This window comes from Callorhinchus milii, unplaced genomic scaffold, assembly GCF_018977255.1.
Source record: "Callorhinchus milii isolate IMCB2004 unplaced genomic scaffold, IMCB_Cmil_1.0 Scaffold5, whole genome shotgun sequence".
NCBI classification, from domain to species: Eukaryota; Metazoa; Chordata; class Chondrichthyes; order Chimaeriformes; family Callorhinchidae; genus Callorhinchus; species Callorhinchus milii.
In genome coordinates, this window is record NW_024704746.1 from 65,715,777 (window position 1) to 65,726,869 (window position 11,093).

The window sequence follows — 11,093 nt, forward strand, 5'->3', positions numbered from 1 at the left end:
GGCCAACAAGCACCAACCAGCGCCTGTTGAAACATGACCGCTGTAACCTGGGAGCTCATTAAAAACCTTTCGAATCGAATCGAATGGCAGGAACTCTTGGGAGGTTGATATAAAAAAAATACAAAAAAAAACAGGTTCCACCTGCTCCCGAGTGCCCGAAACATGAAACCATCGCGTGTCGGCCTCCGCGCGAGGCAGCACCTTTTCGAAACGATTCTCCGGACGCAAAGTAGGGGGTTCCTTCCGCGAAGGTGGTTTTAAAAGGGGTCGTCTTTTTGCGAACCTCTCTCTCTCGGGGGTTCCTTTGGCATTCGTTTGCACTCGGTGACGACCGACCGCAGCAATAGTAAGACTCGCGTCGGGCACGGCGCCTCATCGCGTTCTTCGAGACGTCTCAAAGCGCTTCACGGGATATACGGTCCAAGTGAATTGACTGTATATTTTGCGGGCGAAACGGAACAGCCGAACGCACACAGCGGCGTCCCCGCAAACAGTCCTGAATTGGATCGACCAGTTTATTACTATTATTATTATTATTATTATTTCTGAAGGCATTATTACACCCCCACCCCCCACCGCCCCCCCCCCCCGGGGAAAAACCCAACCTTTCCCGGGCTCCTAACTGTACACTTATCAACTATCAACGAACTTTCTTCTGCACTGTATATTTCTGTGGTTTGGCTTTGCTGCAATTGATCCTAAAACCATCAGCTTTCCACTGGTGGGGGGGTCGGAGGGGGGGGTGGGGGGAAGTCTACGAAGCAATAAAATGCACCAGGAAGTTGGCACCACGTGGTTTTTGCTCATACTGTCCACAGGGAAACAGCCAACTTCCAAGTCACCGCTTATACCAACGTCACTTCCTGCTCCGAGCTACAACCAGGAAGCAAAACTGTCCTATCTTGCTTCCCCGTAGCCCGGGAAAGGATTCAATGGATCCGATCAACGGTGTTTCACCCTCTGGCCCCGCAGAAAAGTGCGGAAATATCTGCCCAAAAACTTGCGGGGCCGGGTTCTGCGGGCGCGTTCGACGCTCTCCGGAAAATTACAGAGGGCTAATTAATTGGTGCGATTGAGAAACTACGCACAGGCTGCGGTTCCTGAACCTGCACTCGTGTTTAAAGTGCTTTTCCACTGGCCCAAGTTTATCGCCAAACTTTCAGGATCGCCACGGCATTAACAACATGTGACAGACACGCGCACACATCAGCCAACACACACACACACCAGCCACCCCCACACGCGCATACACACGCGCACGCGCGCGCGCACCTCAGAGCGAGCCAACAACAACACTCCATTTACACAGCGCCCTTCACGTCGGGAAGGACGCCCAAGCAGCCCGAAGAGCCGCCAGACACGCCAAACAGTGTCCGAAAGTTGCCGAGAGAAGCAAACGAGCGCTCCAAATTATGAATGGTTTTGACAAGAGCGGACGGGTTTTGACTGCAGGTTTAAGATAATCGGCGAAAGCAGCGGAGGGTAAGACGAGGAGAATTTCTTGTGGTTGTTTCGTTTTAAAACGCAGACCCGTCGTTAATGCCCTGAAAGGCTGGTGGTGGAAGCGGATTCAACACTGAGTTTCAAAAGGGAACCAGAGAGGTACTCGAAGAAGGGGAGGGGAGGGGTGGGGGAGAAAGGAAAAGGTGCCTTAACACGCTGATCGAACGAGTATAGGTGAGGCATACCTGGGTGAGCAACTGCGCGTGAGCGTGTTTGGGTGTTGGCGGAAGGGGAGGGAGGGAGGGAGGAGAAAATGCGGGTTCCAATCCCCTCTTCAGCTCGAGACGGCCGTCAATGGTGCAAACATACGCTTCCGTGAAGCAAATCGACGAGTTTCTAACAAGTCCGAACAGTTTGTGACTTACTTCAGTGTCTCAGCGTGTGAGCTGAACGATATTGGGGAGGGGAAGGGGTGGGGGGGGGGTGGGGGGGGGTGGGGGAGATTCCAGGCTGCACCTTTCAAAATGAGGTTAAAGTCCAGGAACAGTCTTCAGGTTTCGAGGCAAATATTTCTGACGGTTGGCTGTTAACTCTTACACAGCCGACACGTCTAGAGAGACTGGGCTCTCTGGTGAGTTAACTCTGACTGAGAGGCGGAAGGAAGTGAGTCACGAACCGTGGCCGCAAACGTGTAGCTTTGCGGGTGTCGTTCTGGTTATCGTCACGATAATAATCCTTGCGTGATCTTGGGGTCTCATCCCGAACGACGGCGCCTCTGACAGCACAACACTCTCCCCCCATCCCACCCCATCCTATCCCATCCCCAACCTCTCCCCCAGCATTGCATCAGGAAACGTCAGCCCTGACCACGAGCTCACAGAGGTCACTACACCGACCCGAGCCGGGCCGACGCTTGAGCAACGCTACTGCTCAGCGGTGATAACGACAAGGCAATAATAATCCTTGCCTCCGACGCAGCCCCTGATCACGTCGTTGAGACGTCTCGAGAGCGCTTCCGCCGCTTCACAGGATGTACTGTAGAGTGCGTCGACTGCACGGCACCTGGAGGGCGAAACGCGGCAGCGGCCCAACCGCGCGCGGCCATGCCCCGCAAGGCGCACACTGCCAGAAAAAACGGGCGTTTAATTAAAAAGGTCGCACGTCGCGCGAAAAGGAAACATTCAAAAGAACAAATACCCTTCGTCGGATCTCCCAGGGTCGTGATCGCGCTGTGTCCAACACCCAGTCCTTCCTGACAGACTACTTTTGCCTAAAACAAACAAACAAACAACAACTTACATTTACATGGAGAGGAACGTCCCAAGTCGCTGGACGGTCGAGAATCTCCACCCCCTCGAGCTGGGGGTTGAGATCAGGAGCGGGTGGAGGGCAGGGGCTTGGGAGGGCGACCGAAGGCGCGGTCGAAGAGGAGGGTCTCAAGACGGGCCTTGAAGGAGGCGAGGGAGGGAGGGAGGTGGTGGGGGTGCGTAGCGAGGCGAAGGGAACATGGGATGGAGTTCCAATGGGTGGGCGAAGAGAGGTCGAAGGCCCGGCCCACGATGGCCCACGATGGCCCACGATGGCCCACGATGGCCCACGATGGCGGGGAGGGCCAGGCGAGGGGACGGGACCTGAAGCGGGCCGGAGCCCGCTGAGCGGAGGGATCAGGCAGGCAGACATGACGAGCAGAAGATAAACTAAAACACGCACATTCCTCTCCCCCCACCCCACTTGTCACAAGACGACTAACGGCTCGAAACTCTCTTCCCCAGTTTCCACAATTTGCATTAAAAATAAACCCGCCACTTCCTTATTCAATCCAAAACCTACTGGCCAACCGCACTGCGTTTTCCCCTGCTTCCTATAAGGAAGGAAGCTTTTTTTTTGGAGCTAGAGGAGGGGGGGGGAGGAGCGTTAAGGGGATGTGTCTGAAACAATGCCACGTTACGCAACAGAATTGATCGTGAAGAAAAGGGTGAATTTCATCACCTCTCTCCCCCCCTCTGGCCTTCGCCCCTCACGTTTCATCACAAGGGGTTGGGTCTGAAGATTTGGATGTTCTGGATGGAGGAGCCATACAGGACAACCCATTGGGCCACACTGGGGGTGGTGGGGGGGGTGTGGTTGCTGATGGAAAGGGGGGAGCGATGTGTGGAAAGAGTACAAAGCCCTAAAACAGGTTGTTTAACCACTGACCGAAAAGGCAGCAGTTTCTTAACAGGTTCGTCAACCCGTGCGGTGAAACCACACTGTGTTTGACACAGCGCCTTATCACGTCTTTTGCGACGTCTCAAAGCGCTTCACGGGACATAATGTAAAGTGAATTTGACTGTATGTTTTTTCTGGGCAAAACGCGGCAGCCAACTGCGCGCAGCAGCGTCCCCACAAACAGTCGTGGATCGAAGTGACCAATTTACTACTATTATTGTTTTTGGAAGGGATTATCACCCCCGGAAAAGCGATCCGCCGATCGACTGACAACCGGGTTCCCACTTACTGCCGGGCAAACAGAGGCGTGTGCGTGCGTGTGGAGCAAGGCCCTATTCGAGACCCTCCATGTTCGGGCCCGCCCGGGACTCGCTTGCGGGGAAGAGTGCTCTAACCATAAAAGCTGCAGGACTCCACGAGAAGGGCGCGGAAAGGAAGAAGGGGCAGACGGAGACGCAGGTGGAGTATATACACCGGCACGGGCTGGTTGGGCCAGGTGGCCTGGTGCCGTGCTGTACAATCTCGGTAAATATTATGTAAAGCCCATTGCGAGCCAACGCGGGGAGTCACCCCCTTTTATACACACGTTACACTTTACGTTACAAAACAAAGCAACCGCGCTCTGAGGTTTCGGGACGAAAGCCGCTCTCAAGTCTTGGCTCCAACGGCTTGCGCGGCTGGAAACGCCAGGCTGGCTCCTCATCGAGACCCGCTGGGTGTGGGAAACTGAGCCAAAGCCCTAAACGGACAGAGCTGGTATAAAGGGCAGGTGAAAAGAGAAGGGGACTGACTATAATGCGGAGTCCTGAAGCTCAGCGGTTAGAGCGAGAGAACCCGGGTTTCGATTCTCCGGGCAGGGTGAAACGTTGGGCAAGTTTCCTTACTCCGCACGCCTCCGTTTACCTGGCGGTAAGTAGGAACCCGGTTGTCGGATCGCTTTTCTGGGACTAATAATCCCTTCAAAAAAAAACAACAACAACAACAAACTGGTCACTTCAATCCACCGCTGTTTGTGAGACGCTGCCTGTGCACAACTGGTTGCCGAGTTTCGCCCACGAAATACGCAGTCCATTTACTTTGCAGTGTATCCTGTGAAGCGCTTGAGAAGTCTGGACGACGTGGTCAGGTGCTATATCAAAGGCAAGAGTTATTATTTTTATTATTAGTATATTATTACAAGAAGGCTGCTCCAGCAAAGAACCCAAGGGACAGAACCCAGGACAGCTTCCTCCCGTCCACACGTTCGTACGGTTCTACATTCCCAGCTGGTTAGATCCTGCAACGCTCTCCTGGGTAACACGGGTCTCCAAATCGATGGGATCTCAGCAACCCACACGTGACGTGAATCGCCTTGTACTGAGCTCGGCAAATCTACTCCGATGCAAACCCACGGGGGGCAAGACACCTTCACCTCAATGCATTTCAGTGGGGTAAAGAAAGCAGTCGAGGCATTTAACGGTATTTCTGACTACAGTGTTCACTCAACGTCTGAGGATCTGTGTGTGTTTTTTTTTTCTTTTACCTGATCTTCTCCTTGAAACGGTACAAAAGCAAAGGATTCCGCCAGTTCCTCTTGGCTGTATCCCTTCTTCTCCATGTCCAGTCGGCGGGCATTATACTGCGACCAAGAAATACACCGTCACCGACCCTCCGTTACGTACAGGTGAAGGATTATTGTGCATAATAATTATTGCGCTGGAGCCCTGTAGCTCAGTGGTTAGAGCACTCGCCTCGCAAGCGAGAGGACCTGGGTTTGATTCCCCGGTAGGGGGCGAAACTTTGGACAAGTTTCCTTACTCCACGCGCCTCTGTTTACAGCAGTAAGTAGAAACCCGGTTGTTAAGTCGATTGGCGGATCGCTTTCCAGGGGTAACAATATCCCTTAAAAAAAATTGGTCACTCAATCCACGACTGTTTGCGGGGACGCTGCTGTGCGCAATCGGCTGTCGCGTTTCGCCCACAAAATATACGGTCAATTCGCTTTACAGTACATTGCGTGAAGCGCTTCGAGACATCCGAAAGAAATGCTAAGGCGCGATATCAAATGCGAGTATTATTATTATTATTATAATAGAGCGCTTTATCACGTAGTTGCGACGTCCTGAAAGTGCGTCACATAATGTAATAATAATCCTGGCATTCGATACAGCGCCTTAGCACGTCTTCGAGACGTCTCAAAGCGCTTCACGGGATGCACTGTAAAGCGTAGTGACTGTAATGCAATCCAGCATTGCTAAGCCCTTTGCGACGTCCTCCTTTACGTGTACCAACGTAAGTTGCATTTTATACGAAAGTCATTACGATTTACACTAAATCTTGAGAAGCGCTTTGAGACACTACATCAAATTGCAAGAATTGTTATTACATATTAAAATGGGAGCGTTTATAGCAACAACAACAACAACAAACTACACTTGTATAGCGCCCTTCGCGTCAGAAAAAGACCTCCCAGGGCGCTGGACCATCAGGGTTTTTGGACCCGAGCTGCGAGTTGGGTCTTCCGATGGGAACTGAAGGAGGGAAGAGAGGGTGAGGCGGAGGGATTTTTGGAAACTAGAGAACAGGGCATAGTGGCTGATGATTGGACTCTTGCGATGGTGGGACACGGGGAATGGGGACCAGTTTGGCGAAGGGTTTAGGCAGAAGAACGGGGCTGGAGGAGGTCGAACAGGTAAGGTGTAGCAAGACCACAAAGGGATTCGTAAGTTACGATTGAATCTGCTTCCACCACCTTTTCAGGCAGTGCATTCTAGACCGTAACCACTCGCTGTGCGTAGAAAAAAACAAATTCTCTTCCTTCTCCTTAATTACTCTATCAAAACCCCTCATTATTAAACCTCTCCTTAAGCTCCTCCGCTCCAAGGAGAACCACCCCAACCTCTCTAGTCCCCCCCACATCACCGAAGCCCCTCAATCCTGCAATCATTCTGGTAAGTCTCCTTTGCACCCTGTCCAAAGCCAAATCGAGCAATACCTGGTCTAATCGCTCCTTGTTCTTCACGATAATCACTTGTCGGTAGCGAAAGCAACCCTGCGACGAAGGCTTTAAATACGCCCGCTGAAGAATTGGCAGGATCTCTTCTGTGAACCTCCCAGAGGTCAAAGGCAACGGATAAAACGTCTCTGCAGAAAGTACAAAGAACAAGACCCACGATGAATATTACACAGAGTCGCGCAAAAATTCAACCCGTATCTCTATTGCCCGTTAGCGGCTGAGCTGACATCTCCACGCTTGGCAAAGCATGGCTTCGAAGCCTGAATAATTATTATAATACTCGCAGTTGATACAGGGCGTTGAGACGTCTCAAAGCGCTTCACAGGATACACTGTAAAGTGGAGTGACTGTGCGTTTCGGTGGATGGAACGTGGCCGCCAGTTGCCCGCAGCGGTGTCCCACAAACAGCCGTGGAGCCTTTATTTGGGGGGATTGCTGGCCAGGGACACCGGGAGAGAGAAACCACCTTCTCTTTTCGAAATAGAGTCACGGGATCTTTAACGCCCACCTGAACAGGCAGACGGGACCTCGGTTTAACGTCTCATCCGAAGGATGGAGTATTGAGCATGGGTCTAAGATATGACGTTGCGTGTGTGTTGCGTGTGTGTTGCGTATGTGTGTATGTGTGTGTGGTGAACCGAACCCATAAGCTTTCGAGTCTAAGGAGAGCGTCACTAACCAACTGAGCCGGGGCTGAGGCACGAGAAGTGCCTTCCAAGTCATAAGACAGTTACACAACTCGCGCCTACCAAACACGCAGTCACTACACTTTACGCTAAATCCCATGCAGCGCTTTTGAGACAGCCTCAGAGGCGCTATATCAAACGTAAGGATGTCACCCACAAAATACACAGTCAATTCACTTTACAGTATATCCCGTGAAGCGCTTTGAGACGTCTCGAAGACGCGATAAAAGGCGCTATGTCAAATGCGAGGAATAGTACTATTGGTATCTCTACAGTTCTAGATTTGGTTTGGGTTTGGGGCGGAAAACCTCTGGCACGGACTTTACACACTGTGCACTCTCCTCCCTCTCTCCTCTCCCCCCCCCCCCCCACCAACCCCCCAAAAAACAAGGTAAATACAGACTATTTTGGGTAAGAGTTCTCAGTAGAGCTGATACTAAAAATAAACAAGAATCAGAGAACCGTAGAGGGAAATAAACTGCCCACTCTCTGGGGTTTAGGGGAAACGGAGGGGGGGCAGGGGATTAGGGGAAGAGTGGGGGGAAAGGGATTAGGGGAAGACCGGGGGGAAAGGGATTAGGGGAAGAGCGGGGGGAAAGGGATTAGGGGAAGAGTGGGGGGAAAGGGATTAGGGGAAGAGTGGGGGCGAAAGGATTAGGGGAAAGGGTTTGGGGAAGAGAGTCAGGGGGGAAAGGGGTTAGGGGAACAGAGGGGGGAAGGGGATTAGGGGAACGGGGGGGGGGAAGGGGTTGGGGGAAGAGACGAGGGACGGGGTTGGGGGGAAGAGATGGGGAAGGGGAAGATGGGGGGAAGGGGGGAAGAGAGAGAGGGGGGGAAGGGGGGGGTGGCGGGGCGGGCGGGTGGGTGGGTGGGAGATGTGGGGGGTGGGGGGGGGGGGTGCGGGGGGAGGGTTTACGAGGGTCCTTACCTGTAGGGGAGTCGGCTTGTCGCAGGTCACTGGTAGGGAGGGGGTCACGGTACATTGTTGTGTCTCTCGCTCCCTTCTCCTGCCCCTGTTGGTTGGTCGTGAGTCGGGGGGGTGGTGTGTGGAGGGGGGGGGGTTCACTCCCACCTGGACTTCATTCCCTCTCCTGCCCCTTGGGGAGGGGTTGGGGTGGGGAGGGGTTGGGGTGGGGTGGGGGGGCAGAAAGGACAGAAAGTTGGGTGACATAACATGTGCAAACACACATACATCACACGCGCACACACACATGTATATTTTTCTTTGTGGGGGGGGATCACCACCAAAAAAACACCCCCCCAATGAGTCTCTTAAACCCCCTCCCCCTCCCCCACCACCCCCGACCCCCACCCAGAAAAAAATAAAGCCTTACCCTCTTTCGCCCCCACCCAACCACCACCGAATAAGGCACAGAAACCACCCCCTCCCCCCCCTCCCCCCCCCCCACCCAAACAAAAATATTTTTATATATAACAAATAAATAGATAAAAATATATATTTTTCTCTCCTTTTTTTTCTCACCTTCTCTCTCTCTCCCTCTCTCCCAATCAGAAGGATGAGGTGTGTTGTTGCTTCTGCTGTTGCTGTTGGTCAAAGAAGAACCCCCTCCCCCCAAAAAAAATAAGGGGGGGGGTGGGGGGGGGGGGGGGTGGGGTAGAGGGGAGAGAGTGGGGGTGAGGGGGGGAGACAATGTGTTGGGGGTTGTGTGCAAAAACAGATACAATCATATCCTCTCTTTGTTACATTTTTGTTACAATTTTGTTACATTTCTGGGGGGGGAATGGATACATTCAGGGGGTGTGGGGTGGGGGGGGGTTGGGGGGGTGGGGGGGGGTGGGGGGGGTAAGAGGTGGTGGGGGGTGGGGATGGGGGGGGACACAAGTCAACACAGAAGACAAGACACAGAGAGAGAAAAAAAATGAAATGTCTTCTCTTCTTCTCCTTCTCTCTCTCTCTCTCTCTCTTTACACACTCTCTCTCTCTTTCTTTTTTTTTTCTTTCTATCTATTTCTATTTCTCTCTCTCTCTCTCTCTCTGTCCCTCACAATAGTCACAAGAGGAGAGGAGTTATTTGCTCTTGTGCAGGAAGTCCAAGAGCATGTGGAAGGGAAGGGGAGGAGAGAGAGAGAGAGAGTCAGAGAGAGAGTCACACATTGACTGACAGAGAGAGAGAGAGAGAGAGAAAGAGAAACCAAAAAAAAAGGAGAGGAAGTCCAAGTCCCATTGGCCTTTGGCTCTGGTTCGCAGAGAGGAAGGAGTTGGACGAGAGACCACAGCGACAGCGCATTGCATTTGCCCACTCTTTGTGCGACCGTCCGCGCGTCTGCGCTTGAACTCTCTCTGCGTTCGGATATTTTCTCCTTCTCCTTCTTCTCCTCCTCCTCCTCCTCCTCCTCCTTCTTCTTGTCATTGCTCTCTTTTCTTTCAAAGCGCGACGGCCAAACCCTCCGGCGAGTTTTCCTTACGCCGCTCGCCTCCTGTTGACCGGGAAGGCTGGGATTGGCCGGACCCTGGGGCGGAGGGGGTGGCGGCGGCGGACGGGCGGGTGGCGGGCGGGCGGGCGTTTGGGGGAAATAATCCTTTCGAAAACAATGATCTTTTTTTTTACATTAAATAAAAAAAAACCGCGTGGTTGGTGGGCGATCGGCCGCCGCGCTGCGCCCGCGCGGTACGCGGCCGATGGGCTTGACGGCCGGTCCCGGGGGGAAGCGCTTCGAGGCGTCTCGGCCGCGCGCTGAGGCGCCGTATCGAACGGTCGAGACGTTATTAGTGTTTTGCAAAGGTTTTTATCGCCGTTCTATTCGCTGCGTTTGTCATCGTTATTCCGTTCACTCCGATCGTTGCCGTTGCTCCGTTGATTATTGTCCGTGCGCTCACTCGCGATGAGTGTGATTTTATTTTACTCTCTTGTGGATTGCACCCGTTTCGCCCACGAAAAGCGCAGTCGGCCAAATCCGCTTCGCGGCGTGACTTGTGAAGCGCGTCGAGACGCCGCGTATCGAATGCAAGTAGTAGTAGTATTAATAATAATAATAATAATAATAATAGGAAATCCTGGCACTCGATGCTCATCGCATCGTCGAGACGTCTCGAAGCGCTTCGCAGAACGGACTGCGACTGTGCGTTTCGGGGGTGTAACGCGGCAGCCGCATTGCGCACAGCAGCGTCCCCACAAGCAGTCGTGGATCGAGTGGAGTGACCGCATTTTTTTTAAGGGGGTTATTACCCTCGTAAACTGCTACAGACAACCCCCCCCCCACAAACACGCGCGCACACACACACACGCACACGCACACGCACACGCGGGCGCACGCGCAGGTCAAATTAATGAACACCGACGAAACAGAAGCCCTACAATAAACAATGAAGAGAATGATAACGAGAATCATAGGAGTGAATACACCAACAATACTAACAATAGTAAATATAATAATAATAATAATATTACTTAGAGGAGTAATATTAGATGAGATGACAAGAGGCTTCCCGTAGCGCGGCGGTCAGAGCTCTCTCACCTCGCAAGCGAGAGGACCCGGGGTTGATTCCCGGGCGGGGCCAAACCTTCGGAGGGTTTCCTCGCTCCGCACGCCTGTTTACCTCGCGGCGAGTAGGAACCCGGTCGGTAGTCAATTGGCTGATCTCTTTCCGGGGGCAATGATTTGATCATTCAATCCACGACTGTTTGTGGGACGGCGCTGTGCGGAATTGGCTGCTGCGTTTCCAAATACCCAGTCACTCCACTCTACCGTACATCCCGTGAAGCGCTTTGAGACGTCTCAACGATGTGATAAGGCGCCGT

At 52.9% G+C, this 11,093-nt stretch overlaps 1 protein-coding gene across 1 annotated transcript in view; it reads right to left on the reverse strand.

Annotated features, from left to right (window-relative positions):
- tasor2 (transcription activation suppressor family member 2) overlaps positions 1 to 8,904 on the reverse strand; it is a 30,971-nt gene extending 22,067 nt beyond the window's left edge. The window contains exons 1-5 of the mRNA XM_042335460.1: positions 8,816 to 8,904; positions 8,261 to 8,423; positions 6,626 to 6,774; positions 5,174 to 5,269; positions 2,641 to 2,713 (exon numbers count right to left, since the gene is read on the reverse strand). Of these exons, the coding sequence (XP_042191394.1) occupies positions 2,641 to 2,713; positions 5,174 to 5,269; positions 6,626 to 6,774; positions 8,261 to 8,315 (373 nt within the window). The 5' untranslated portion in view covers positions 8,316 to 8,423; positions 8,816 to 8,904. The remainder of the gene's footprint in view (positions 1 to 2,640; positions 2,714 to 5,173; positions 5,270 to 6,625; positions 6,775 to 8,260; positions 8,424 to 8,815) is intronic.
- Positions 8,905 to 11,093: the final 2,189 nt, after the last annotated feature.